This window comes from Gorilla gorilla, chromosome 22 (assembly GCF_029281585.2).
Source record: "Gorilla gorilla gorilla isolate KB3781 chromosome 22, NHGRI_mGorGor1-v2.1_pri, whole genome shotgun sequence".
Taxonomy (NCBI): Eukaryota; Metazoa; Chordata; class Mammalia; order Primates; family Hominidae; genus Gorilla; species Gorilla gorilla.
This window is the reverse complement of record NC_073246.2, coordinates 41,356,333-41,370,928: the sequence shown is the minus strand read 5'-3', so window position 1 is coordinate 41,370,928 and position 14,596 is coordinate 41,356,333. Positions and strand designations below refer to the sequence as shown.

General features: G+C 39.5%; 1 protein-coding gene across 4 annotated transcripts in view; it reads right to left on the bottom strand.

The window, feature by feature from the left end:
• The window catches only part of SH3BGR (SH3 domain binding glutamate rich protein), a 69,204-nt gene that overhangs the window by 36,758 nt on the left and 17,850 nt on the right, over positions 1-14,596 (bottom strand). For all 4 annotated transcript variants that reach the window (XM_055374055.1, XM_031005144.2, XM_055374054.1 and 1 more), the window contains exon 3: positions 2,987-3,067. In XM_055374055.1, the coding sequence (XP_055230030.1) occupies positions 2,987-3,067 (81 nt within the window). The remainder of the gene's footprint in view (positions 1-2,986; positions 3,068-14,596) is intronic.

The following is a 14,596-nucleotide window of genomic DNA, read 5'->3' as shown; positions in this document are numbered from 1 at the left end:
TTTGTAGGACTATTTGACCTTTCCAATATCATATATGTAATATTTGAAAAAAGTTATTTTTTTAATATTCAGAAAACAATCTTTTATAGCAAAATAGTCTGTTAGGAGAAATAAGTTCAAGATATTGATTTTACAAGATAGTGACTATAGCAAATAACAATGCACTGTGTTTTGAACATCACTGAGAGTAGATTTTAAGTGTTCTCACCACACAAAAAAAGTATTCAATGAAAGGCAGATGTTAATTAGCTCAGTTTAGCCAATCCACAATGTATACGTATTTCACAACATCACACTGTACATGATAAATATACACTTTATTTGTCAATTTAAAAAATAAAATATCACACAAAAATGAAAAAGTATACATTCAGTTACAAAGACACTTAAGACAGACATTTATCAAAACCAAATTCCCTCCTCATAGCACAGTAAAACCAGAAACAAATTTCTAAAATACAATTTAATGGTCCTAAGATCAAGGTCATTAAAATGCTCATATCTGGAAGGTACAGTGAAGCTGGTCCACCACAGTGTAGCAGGATGAATGTTATAATCCTCCCAGAAAGTAATCTGGAGGCACGTTCAAAGCCATAAAAATTTGTGTGCATTTTTGTCTCACTGAAAGAGCTACCGGGAATTTATCCTAAGGAAATACTCCAAAATAAAGAATACTATTTCATGGTGAAAATCAGTGCAGAGTTATTTGTAATTAAAAATAATGAGCAACCACAGGTTCAAAAATATAAGCATAGTGAAAAAATATTATGCTGGACGCAGTGGCTCACACCTGTAGTCCTGGCTACTTGGAAAGCTGAGGCAGGAGGACAACTTGAGCCCAGAAGTTCAAAACTAGCCTGGGCAACATAGCAAGACCCTGTCTCTAAAAAATAAATAAATGAACAAAAATTTTTTTAAATGCATGGCACATCAACTTGATGGAATGTTATACAAAATATTTAGATGACATTATGACACCATAATAGCATAAACATGTTTATGACACAATAAGTAAAAATTAAACATATAGGAATAAGGAAGTCAATTATGATACATCAATGTAATAGAGAATCAGACAAAAGTTTTAAATGATCATCATGAAGGCTATAGCCACATGAAAAAATAAAAGATTCTAATGCTATAAAAAAAGGAATAAAAAATAAAAAGATATTGCAAAGGGAAGAAATAAGGAAGACATGATTCCTGGAATTTGTGATGAACAGACAGAAAATATATTTTTCTACTGCCGTCTCCCCCTTCTGTTTATTGGGACTCTTGGTGAAGACAGTAACTCTGTCAAGAATTTGACCTACAAAAGGTTAAAAAAAAGTCATTTCAAAGCTTTGCCACATTATTATTGACCAAGGATAGAAAATTCCCTTCTGTTTAGATAATCCCCTAGTGGGCCTTTGTAAAAACTAGACTCTCCCCTCCTACCACCCACAGGTCTGGGGTCTGGAAGAAGGGGATTGAGAAGTAGTAGGAATACGGGAGATGTCTACTGAAAGACAGAGAACTTGGGTTAAGAAGAGAGATTGAGCTTGGGTAAAGAACAGAGATGGGGGAACTTTCCAGAACATAGGGAGGAGAGAGGAAGCTAGGGAACCGGCAGCAAGCAGGGACGCAAGGGACTCTGCCCAAATTTCCAGTGGTGGGAAGGAGTAGGGCACTTTTTAAAACAATGATGTCTGCCATTTTTCTCTTTCACTCTGTGGGAAAATTCCCCCAAAATAATTGTCTATGCATAGTCCCTCGCTCTCACTACCAGCCCTCCTTAGGCCACTCTGTCTAGACCACATACGTCTGCCTCCACCTCTCCTCAGAAACTACTTCTGTCCTGGCCTCTAATGACCTCCATGTCATCAAAGCCAGTGGTCACCTTTATGGCCTCACCTGACTCAATCTCTCAGCCGCATTTGTCACAACTAACATCACCCTCTTCTGTAAAGAGCCGAGCTCCTCCTGGGCTTCCATGACGCCACACGCTCCTGGTCTCCTCCTGCCTTCCCTACTCTCCATCTTAGCCTCCTCAACTGGTTTCTCATCTTCCAGGCAACTTTAAACTTGAAGTCCCACCTCCACCCCCACTCTGGTCTCCATCCTGTCAACTCTCTCATTACTCTGTTTCATCCACTTTTCATGACTTCAGCTCCATCTACACGCGTTCGCAGCTTCCACGTGTGTGTCTCCAACCAGACTTTGCAGAGACACAGATCAGTATGCAATTGCCTACCTCACTTCTTCACTCAGCTGTCTCATTCAAACTTGACTTCCCCTGTCAATATGGTCCTCTCTCAGAGCGGATTTTTACACACACTAATTAGAAGTCATCATGGAATCCATCCCTATCCACATTCAATCCATCAGCAAGTCTTAGCAAGTCTCATGAATTAAACATGCACACAAGTCAAATTCATGGTTCCTGCTTTATTAGCATAACTCTCTATTTAATTATACATAATCAAAGATGAGACATCACTGGAAGAAAAAAATGTGATAAAACCTACCTTGTCGTTGAATCGAGATCTTACCTGTCCCATTTTTATGAGACCAAAATGTAGTTTGGTTCATTTAAATAGAAATAATATAAGGGTATATATCATTATGAAATTAACTCATATAAAGCTATATGAGAAGTCAATTCAAAACAAAATAATTGTATAAACACAACCTAGGAGCTCAAATGTTTACATATTTAATGAAGGCACTTAAGATTATTCAAAGTAATGATATTTCCTAACTTAGGTATTAAAAAATTTATCATAACAAGGTGAAAACACAGCATAAATATGAAAAGCATAATTTTGGAACTTTTTTTAGTAAAAACTGCATTCTCTCTATGCATAGGACTGCATCAGAATAAGAAGTGTACTGAAGTCATGTTAATTTAGAGATCATCATGTATTAAACAGTCTTGGATGCTGTGATTTCTACCTTCATTTAGTATTACCTGTTTTGAACCCCAATGGAGTTTGTTCAAACTTACCTTTGAGTCTGGAGGAGGAGCCAAACCAAGGAAGGAATAAATAATATTCTCTTCTTTTGCAGAGAAGAAAGAGTCAAAATCCTTGAAGCAAAGAAAAAGAAAGTTTAAAACTACTGCACACTTGTGAGCCAGTTTATTTACAGAAACTGATCTTTTGTATTTATTAGTCCTTAAGTTAGGAGCTCACACAAAAAGTCATCCCAGTTTGCTTTATCAAAGATGACTAACCTCCAGAGTTAAGAAATCTAACCATGAACTTTACATTTGTTTTTATACACTTTTATTGTGCTTGTATACCACAGCAAGAGCACGCACACACACACACACACACACACACCCCTACCCATGCTCAGGAATTGCTGACAAGACCCAAATATACACAGTAAATGGCTTTTCCAAGTTTCACACCACTAGCTGGTTTACTTATAATCTGGCCCTATGCATATGGTCCCTGATCAGCTGAGACTGAGATGATACAGGCTGTCCATACTGTGATTAAAGTATCTCTAAGGGCCCAGATGCATCTCAGGCCCTCCCAATACGAACAGGCACAAGACCATGGAGGACATAGAGGGCGACTGTTTTGGCAAAATAGGAACAACTGGAGTGATCGGAAACTTGGTAGTGGATTGAAATCTGACGCTCAATGAAGCTACCACCCCATCCAGATCCTACCAGGGCCAGTCCTTCACCAGGCAGATCCAGCCCTAAACCACCTTCCCAGTAATGCAGCTGTCAATAGCTTAGAAGAGTTTCAATTTTTATAATTAAAACATAAACGATATTCTCCCAGACTACTTTATTACTGCCAATCTTCATCATCAGGGCCTTGATGCAATTTCAACAGTGTTGCAAAAAGGCTCACAAAGTCACAGGTGTTTGTCCTACAGGGCAACACACAAACCAACTTAGTTGTTCTTTGCCTACCCTACTCTTAGTGTATGTTCAAAAGGCTTAAAACCAGCCAGGCGTGGTGGCTCATGCCTCTAATCTCAGCACTTCGGGAGGCCAAGGTGGGAGGATTCCTTGAACATGAGTTCAAGACTAGCCTGGGCAACATGGTGAGACCCTGTCTCTACAAAAAACACAAAAATTAGCCGGGCAAGGTGGCACACACCTGTGGTCCCAGCTACTTGGGAAGCTGAGGTGGGAGGATCACTTGAGCCTGGCAGATCAAGACTGCAGTGAGCTGTGATTGTGCCACTACACTCTAGCCTGGGAAACAGAGCAACACCCTGACTCACAAAAAAAACCACAAAATCTTAACACCAAATACAGGTCACAGCTGTTGAGAAAAAAGTATTATGTATTCCTGTGTGTTACTGTTTTTGTTTTTTTTTTTTTTTTTTGAGACAGAGTCTCACTGTGTCTCCCAGGCTGGAGTGCAGTGGTGCAATCTCGGCTCACTGCAACCTCTGCCTCCTGGGTTCAAGCGATTCTCCTGCCTCAGCCTCCTGAGTAGCTGGGATTACAGGTGCATGCCATCATGCCCAGCTAATTTTTGTATTTTTAGTAGAGACGGGGTTTCACCATGTTGGCCAGGCTGGTCTCAAACTCCTGACCCCAGATGATCCACCCACCTCGGCCTCCCAAAGTGCTGGGATTACAGGCGTGAGCCACCATGCCCAGCCTCCTGTGTGTTACTCTTATTCAAAGCTTTATTGTTTTCCTATCCATTGCCTCAAGTCTCTCAGTGATTAATTTTATTCTTTTATACTGAATACATGGTTGGAAGCTGCCTCAAATCTTGGTTGAAAGGAATATAACATCATGAGTAAGTGCAGGAACTATGGTATCAGAAATTCTGATTGATTCCCAGAGTACACACTTACTAATCATTGTTAAAAGATTACATGAGATAACACGTTAATAGTAGTAGCAGTAAGTTGGTGAAATGTAATAAAGTAAATCTATGCTATTTCCCAGAAATTCCATATATAAAGTTCTGAAAACTTCTTTAGTTGGCCAACTCTAGATTTCAAGGCAAGAAAGGTTTTATTATAGTTGAGTGCACTAGTCTTTTGCTTCAATTTAAGACCAAATACCTTCTTCAGAATTTCAGAAGGCTGAAGAACAATTCATCATTATCTTTGACTTGATGCTACCAAATATATGTAGAAAATAATGAACATAAAACAGGTTTTCAACTCCCAGTTCTGCTACTATGGCAGATTAGAGGCCCTGAAAAGTTGTCTCAAAGAAAATTTTTAACCCAATTAAGAAAAAAAAAAAATTTAAATACACTGCTGAGCCGGCATAAAAGAGTCCAGCCAGTGAGAGCATGAATCCTGAGAGTAAGCACACACCAAAGCCACCATTCATGCTGAGAGTTTCTGACACACACAGGACACCTTTATCATCACTTTGACACTGAAGAGGAAAAAGGCGGATGTAGATAAAGCCCGGAGCCTCATCAAGCTGGGGAGTTTCATAAAGCACACACAACAGAACTCCAGAGGGTTCTGCCTTCAAAGTAAATACGAATGAGAAAATACCCCACCAGGCAGAACAGAATGGAAGGAAACTTCCCTGATTCAACTTTGCTTCTGGGTGAAGGGGAAAATATTCTCCTCTGAGAATTTATAACCACAAGTAGAATTCATGAGAGGTTGCAGTTCAAATTCCCATGCCATGTGTGATCCTAAAAAATCTTAAAAGGAAATCTGAGTTTAAGATGTGTCTAGGTTTGATACAGTTCTAAGGAAACTAGCAGAAATAAACCCCAGGCCTCAAAGAGTATCCGCTGCTGTGATTTGAATGTATCCGCCAAAAAGCTTGTGTTGGAAACTTAATCCCCAATGCAACAGTGTTGGGAGGTGGGGCCTAAGGGGAGCTGTTGAGGCCATAAGGGGACCACCCTCATGAACTGATTGATGACATTTATAAAAAGGCTTGAGGCTGTGAGTTAGGGCTCTCCCTTTCTCTTGCCCTGGGATACCTTCAGCCATGTTTGATGCAGCCAGAAAGCCCTCATCAGATGCTGCCCCTCGATCTTGGACTTTCCACCTCCAGAGCTATGAGCCAAATAAACTTCTATTGTTTATAAACTACCCAGTCTGTGGTATTCTATTTTAGCAGCACAAAACAGACTAAGATAGCCACTAATAAAGTTTTTAAAAATGAGCAGTTTGAAGCCAAAAGTTACAATATAAATATGGGAATAAAAAGAAAACATAGTGAGAGCAAGAAGAAATAACAGAAGGTGGAATTAAAAATCAGAATCAGATATTGGAATTATCAGGCAAAGAATATAAAACAGCTATATTTAATATATTTAGTGAAATAAAAGAGAAACTCGAAAACAGAATAAATACCTAGAGAGAACAATCAAGCAAATTTAGAAAGGAACCAAAAAGAACTCCTGAAAATAAAAAGATATAATAGCGGAATTGTAAAACCCAATATGTGGATTAAACAAACACACCTGAAGAGAAAATTAGCTAATTGGAAGATGCAGTCAAAGAAATCATCCAGGCTGGGTGTGGTGGCTCATGCCTATAATCCCAGCACTTTAAGAGTCAGAGAAGGGAGGATTGTTTGAGCCCAGGAGTTCAAGACCAGCCTGGGCAACATAGCGAGACTCTGTCTCTATTTTAAAAAATAATAAATAAATAAATAAACAAACAAACAAACAACAAATAATCTAGAGAGGAAAAAAGATGAAAAATGTGGAGGAAACATTATTGTATGAAAACAGTGTGAGAAGAGCTAACAGATGTCTTATAGGAGCTCTTGGAGAAGCAAATACAGATAATAAGGGAAAACCTAAACTCAAGCACACAATTGCTAAACATTTTCTTTTTTTAATTTAATTGTTTGAGACAAGGTCTCACTATGCTGCCCAAGCTGGTCTCCAACACCTGGGCTCAAGCAATCCTCTCACTTCGGCCTCCCAAAGTGCTAGGATTATAGGCATGCAACATCTCACCTGGCCAATTACTAATAATTTTCTAGACTTATTGAAAGATAACAACCCTTAGTCTCAGGAAGCCCAATAAATAATTCTAAACTAGATAAATAAAAATAACTCTAAACCTAGACACATCGTAGAGAAATATTATTAAAAGCAACCAGAGAGAGGGGAAGAAGAAGACGAAGAGAAAGAGGAAGAAGAAAAGGAGACAGAATGGACAGAAGAAGAAAGGGAGGAAAAGAAAAAGGAAAAAACAAAGTTTCCCAATAAAAGAATAGTGATGAGACTGACAGCTGACTTCTCAATAGCAACTTAGAGGCCAGGTGAAAGTAAAATAATAATTTCAATGTGTTTAGAAAAAATAACCATCAGCCCAGAATTCCAGACTCAGTAAAACTATTTTTTCAAGCATGAAGGTGAAAGAAAGACATTGTCTGGAAAATATCTTTTTTTAAACAAACAAAAACTTAGAGAAGTTACCACCAAGAGAACTTCACTTAAAGAAACTTATAGGATGTATTCAAGAAGGAGAAAATAATTCCAGATGGAATATCTCAGATTCAAGAAGTAAAGATAAAATTAATAGTAAATATGTGGGTAAATCTAAATCTGAACAAACATTGATTGTTCAACCAACAAATAGAAATGCCTAATTTGTGGAGCAGGATGAGAGGCCAACTGAAATACTGAAAAACCAAACACATGTAAACAGAGTGATTAGGGTGAAAGTGTCTAAAGGCCCTTTTAATGTTTGGGACAGACTGGGTGTGGTGGCTCACATCTGTAATCCCAGCACTTTGGGAGGCCAAGGTGGGCGGATCATCTGAGTTCAGGAGTTCAAGACCAGCCTGGCCAACATGGTGAACCCCTATCTCTACTAAAAATACAAAAAAATTAGCAGGGCATGGTGGTGCGTGCCTGTAATCCCAGCTACTCAGGAGGCTGAGGCAGGAGAATTGCTTGAACCTGGGAGGTGGAGGCTGCAGTGAGCCAAGATTGCACGACTGCACTCCGCCTGGGTGACAGAACCAGACTCTGGCTTTAAAAAAAAAAAAGTTTGGGACAAAAGTAAGGTTACTGATTATCTTTAACTAATTTAAGTATGTATGTTAAAATAGCTAAGTTAACCACTAAAAGGATAGATTATTTGAATTGAGAAAAGGGGAAAATAAAATTAGAAAAAAGAGACTTTAGTAAAATTACATCAAGAAAGGATTAAAAAAACTGCAAAACTGAGAAAAATTAAAAGCATATAATAAAGTAGAAGAAACTCCAACTGTACTCATAATTTCAATTCATGGGTCAAAAAAGAAAGGTATAAATATCCTAACATTTATACTTAACAATAAAGAAAATACTGCAGGCTGGGCCCAGCGGCTCACGCCCATAATCCCTGCACTGTGGGAGGCCAAGGCTGGTGGATCACCTGAGGTCAGGAGTTCAAGACCAACCTGGCCAACATGATGACACCCTGTCTCTACTAAAGATACAAAAAATTAACCGGGCGTGGTGGCGCCTGTAATCCCAGCTACTCAGGAAGCCTGAGGCAGAAGAATCAATCACTTGAACTCGGGAGGCAGAGGTTGCAATGAGCTGAGATCGGGCCACTGCACTCCAGCCTGGGCAACAAGAGCAAAACTCCATCTCAAAAAATAATAATAATAAATAAAATAAAAACAAAAAAAAAGAAAATACTGCATATCAAAATATATGGAATGAACTGACAGTACTCAGTGAGAAATTTCTAGCCTTAAATATTGACATTAGAGAAGAAAAAAAGGTTAAAAGTGAGCTAAGCATCTAACTGAACATTAAGGTAAGGGGAGGGAAAAAAAACAAAGTGTATAGAAGGAAAAAATGATACAGGCAAGGGCAGAAATTTTAAAAATAAGAGAAAAATTAGCTATAAAGATATAAGTATAGAGAGATCAGAAAGAATCAATAAGCCAAAAGACCAAAAACAAACAAACGAACAAAAAACTATGAACAACATAAATTAAAAAAAAAAAATCAGAGAAGACACAATAGAAACATTAGGAATGAAGAGAAGACATAACTACCTATTTTAAACAGGTCTTAAGAATATCTTATTTAAAACGTTGGGGGATGTTGACAATGGGGGAGGCTCTGCATGTGTGGGAACAGGGAGTACATGGGAAATTTCTGTACCTTCCTCTTACTTTTGAAAAAAAATGTTATACTAGACTTTAAAACTTAAAAACAAGCTCAAGGCTGCCATGGGCCATGATGGCACCACTGCACTCCAGCCTGGGCAACAGACAAAGACCCTGATTCAAAAAAAAAAAAACTAGACATCTTAGAATTTATAGAAACAGAATTAAGAAAACCAACTTATGAAAAAGTAGAAAGCCTAAACAGTCCACTCATTAAGGAAATTGAAACGTTTCCCACAGAGAAGAACCCAAGCCTAGTAAGCTTCCCAGATGAACAAGAGGCTCTCTAAAAGAAAATTATATTTGTTTGGGAATAAGGAATTGCAATGGGAACACATGTGTCATAGTAAACTATGTGCATATTCAGGGAGGTAAAAGAAGACAAAGGTTTTTAAATGAAAAATAAGGTCTAGGCACAGTGATTCACACCAGTAATCCCAGCACATTGGGGGGTCAAGGCAGGAGCTGACTGCTTGAGCCCAGGAATTCAAGACCAGCCTCAGCAGCATAGGGAGATGCCATCTCTACAAAAAATACAAAATTTAGCTAGGTGTGGTGCTGCACACCTATAGTCCCAGCTATTCAGGAGGCTGAGGCAGGAGGATCGATTGAGTACAGGAGGTTGAGGCTGCAGTGAGCCATGATCATGCCACTGCACTCCAGCCTGGGTGACAAAGCAAGACCCTTTCTTTCCAATGACTATCACTGGTGCAGAGGGGGAGGGATGGGATCAGGGAGAGAGGCACACAGAGGGCTTCCACATTTCTGGTAATAGTATACTGTCCTTCTTAAACTGGATAGTGCATACAATGGTTGCTCACTGTATCACTCCTTTTTAAATTATGTATTTCTTATCACATACGGCATATTTCAGAATAAATTTTAGGAACATAACATAGTTTGTTCAGTAACATCGATATGTTGAGAAGCCCTCTCCCCACCCTAATTGGGTTTGCATCCTGTGTTTCCTTACAGCCCTGAGTACCCGGAGATACTCATACCTCTGCTAAATGGGCACCTCTGTGCTGAACGATCCAGGTCCTCTTTGGTTGTGTTCAGTCAGGCCCAGGCTATCTTGGTCCCAGGCAGGCACTCCGGCCCTTACCTGGGCTAAAATGCACAGATGCAAACTTGTCATCAACAGATGTGTCTGCTCTTTCCAGTTCACATTCCTCTGTCAGGCGGGGAGCCTGGCCTCAACTGTGCCTGGCTTCCAGTGTGGTGTCTCCTTTCTCAATCTAACAGTTGTCTGCCCTGGCTCTCAGGATAATATCTTCATTTGCTCTGCATAGAGTAGCAGAAGTTCAAACTGGCAGGGGCAGGAAGGCACTGAGGACTACCCTTGACGTCCAATCCCCTCACTGCCCAATGAAATCTACTGCTTGCCTCTGGGGTCCCCTTCCACCTGCTGCTATCATCAGGCATGGCATATGACTGACCAAGAATCTTCAGAAGCCAGGGAGACCACTTAAATAATAGTTATATACATTTTAATCATGTAGAAAGAAACATTGACTATCTAGACTAACATTATTTTGAGCCTGCATATCCTTCAGAATTTTTGAGTCTCCTTTTAAAATCTGAGCATACAAATAAAAATAATCATTTTTACCTACTTTCTGGAAACAAAGCCCTCTTCTTCATGAATATACTTTGTAAGTGTGTCCATAGACCACAGAAAAGCAAATTAAGCAAAGCTTCTCATAAGGTAAACTACAAATACTTCTCTGAAGGTAGAAATAAAAAGAATAGAAACAGTTAAACATGAAATAATTTGTATATTTATTTCATTAGATCCATATTTGTTATAGGAAAATACATCTTAAAAATAGCAGTCATTATTTGGAAAACCTTTTCTTTCTCCTCCGCAATTAAAATGAAAAAAAAATTACTAGATCACAGCAAACTGGGATAAGAGATGACTTTGAAATCTTCTTTTTTATAGCAGAAAATAACTGTAGTAATTTTATCCTAGGAGTTAACATTGGTGGACACCTACATTAATCTTGTGTCTACTGTAACTCACTTAAATTTAAAAGGATGATTAAAATAAGCAAACTAAGACATTTAAAATCTTATTTTCCCTGGAAAAGTACTAGAAGGAAACATGAGATGATTCTTCTGATAATATCTGAGCACAGAAAGCTTTCCTAAACAAAAATCTGAATTCAGGAATCACAAAGAGAAAAGATTTAATATATTTGGCTACACACAAAAAATTTAAGTTCTGCATTGCAAAAAAAAAAATCCCTTTTGAAAGTCAAAAGACAAGTAAGAAATGTGGAGGAAATATTTGCAACATCTATGGTGATATGGTTTGGCTGTGTCCCCACCCAAATTTCATCTTGAATTGTAGTTCCCATAATCTGTCTCATAGAAGAAACCCAGTCAGAGGTAACTGAATTATGGGAGTGGTTCCCTCATGCTGTTCTCATGATAGTGAGTGAGTTCTCACGAGATCTGATGGTTTTATAAGGGGCTTTTCCCCATCTTCACTCTGCACTTCTCTCTGCTGTGGTCATGTGAAGAAGGGCATGCTTCCTTCCCATTCCACCATGATTGTAAGTTTCCTGAGGCCTTTCCAGCCATGCTGAACTGTGAGTCAATTAAACCTCTTTCCTTTATAAATTACCCAGTCCTGGGTATGTCTTTATTAGCAGTGTGAGAATGAAGTAATACATATGGTCAAAGGGCTACTTTCTTTCATATGCAAAGACTCTTACAAACCAGTAAACATTACCTATAACCCAATTGGAAAATAGCAAAGAATATGCATAGGTAAATCATAGAAAAAGCACAGATAATTTATAAATGTAGTTTTAAAAGATGTTCAATTTACCCATAAAGAAAGAAATCCAGGTAGAAGCAATGAGAATTCATGTTTTACCAAACAGATTGTCAAAGTTCCAAAAGTATGCTATGCACAGTGTTGTCAAAGTCACGGAGAACTAGCCACTCTCAAACTCAGCTGGTGGAAATGTAAACTAGTACAACTGCAACAGAGGAGCATTTGCCAATATTGATCAAAATGTGAGACGCATATGTACTTCAACTCAGATGTCTTCCAGGAATTTATCCTACATATATATATACACACTCATACCGGATACAAAGATCTGTTATGTATAAAGATAATTCCTACAGCATTGTTTGTAAGGTGGAGAGGCTGAAAACAACCTGAATGTTTTTCATTAGAGGACTAAGCCAAAAAATTATGTCACACACAATGGAACATTTTGCAGACATTAAAATACGGGGCAGCCAGGCACAGCAGCTCACACCTATAATCCCAACACTATGGGAGGCAAGATGGGTGCATCACTTGAAGCCAGGAGTGTGAGACCAGCCTGGGAAATACAGTGAGACCCTATCTCTACAAAAAATAAAAAACATTAGTGAGGTGTAGTGTGGTGGTGCACACCTGTAGACCCAGCTACTGAGGAGTCTGAGACAGGAGGATCGCTTGAGCTCAGGAGTTTGAGGCTGCAGTGAGCTATGATTGCGCCACTGCACTCCAACCTGGGTGACACAGTGAGACCCTATCATAAAATTAAAATAAATAAAATAAGCATGGGCAGCTATACTGTGAACTCTGAGATGCAGTTATTAAGTCAAGAAAACAAAGTCGTATATGATACACTCTGATTTTTTAAATGACATTCAGTTGCAAATCTACATAGAAAATTTCTGCAAACCCAAACATGAAATTGCCAACACTGGCTGCCTCAGAGTAGGACGAGCTACAGAATTCAAAAGAGCCAGTGCAAGATGAAAACATGAGGCCCTTCCTTCAAAAATGGTTGAGAATTTCAAGACAGCAATAGGAGAACATTAAACAAGTACAGAGCCCTCCTGTGGATGGGGTCCTGTGTGGTATCTCAGATCACAGGCCCATAGAGCCAGCCTGGCTCAGGGGAAGGTAGCTAGAATGACAGCGGTCAGAAATTGGAGGGGGTACCAGGCACAGTGGCTCATGCCTGTAATCCCAATACTTTGGGAGGCCAGGAGTTTGCCTGAGGCCAGGTGTTCAAGACTAGCCTGGGCAACACAGTGAGACCCCTTTGTCACTACAAAAAATTTTAAAAATTAAAAATTACCCAGGCATGATTGCACCACTGCACTCCAGCCTGGGCAACACAGCAAGACTCTCTCTCTTAAATAAATAAATAATAAATAGAAACGGAGGGGAATAATTTTCACTAGAGACCATTTTGAATCACCTTAATTTTTCAGTGGGCATATATATTAATTTTTCAATTATATAATAGAAATGATTTTATAAGAAATAAAATTCCTCATCACCACCATCCCCCCTAAAAAAATATTATCCCTTTCCTTATCCAACAAGAGCCACAATTTTGAGAAATGTGGGTCAGGTAAAGGAAGGTGGGGAAGATGTGGGTAGGACAGGAGCGAGGGGTGAGGAGGAATTTGAACTGGACCACATGTTCACCTTAATATATGCTACCACATTAAGATTGTTTAAAAATACTTCCACACCCACAGGACTTTTGGTTAAGCCTCTGAAGAATGCTAACACAACCACATAAGTTTGTATAGCCCTCTGCTGGACTGAACAGTGTCCCCCATAAATCCATGTCAGCCTGGAACCCCAGAAAGTGACTTTATTTGGGCCGGGCGCGGTGGCTTACACCTGTAATCCCAGCACTTTGGGAGGCCAAGGCAGGTGGATCACCTGAGGTCAGGAGTTCGAGACCAGCCCAGCCAATGTGGTGAAACCCTGTCTCTACTAAAACTATAAAAATTAGCCAGGCATAGTGGCACACGCCTGTAATCTCAGCTACTCAAGAAGCTGAGGCAGGAGAATCACTTGAACCCAGGAGGTAGAGGTTGCAGTAAGCTGATATTGCACTGCTGCACTCCAGCCTGGGAGACAAGAGAGAAACTCCATCTCAAAAAAAAAGAGGGTTACCTTATTTGGAAACAGGATCTTTGTAGTTGTAATTAGTTAAGATGGGGCCATACTGGATGAGGGCGGGCCCTATTCCCATGACTGCTGTCCTTATGAGAAGGCCATATGAACACAGAGAGACACACTCCATGTGAGGATGAGGGCAGAGATCAGAGACACTTCCATAAGCCAAGGAGTGCTAAGAACTGTTGGCAAGCTTTAGAAGCTAGGAAAGAAGCATAGAACGAATTCTCCCTCAGAGCCTTCGGAAGGAACCAACCCTGCACCCACATCTTGATTTCGAACTTCCAGTCTCCAGATCTGTGAGAGAATAAATTTCTGTTGTTTTTAGCCACCGTGTGTGGTAGTTTGATACAGCAACCCTAGGAAGCTAATACAAGCCCCCAACAACTACACAATTCATCCTTCAAATGAGAGGTCCGCAAACTTTTCTGTGAACAAGCAGATAGTAAATCTTCTTGGCTTTGTGGATCATATGGCCTCTGCTCCATCTATTCAAATCTGCCATGGTGCTAAATCAGCCACAGACAATAAGTAAATGAATGAGTGTGGACATTCATTTATAAATGTATAAAACAGACAGTGGCAGT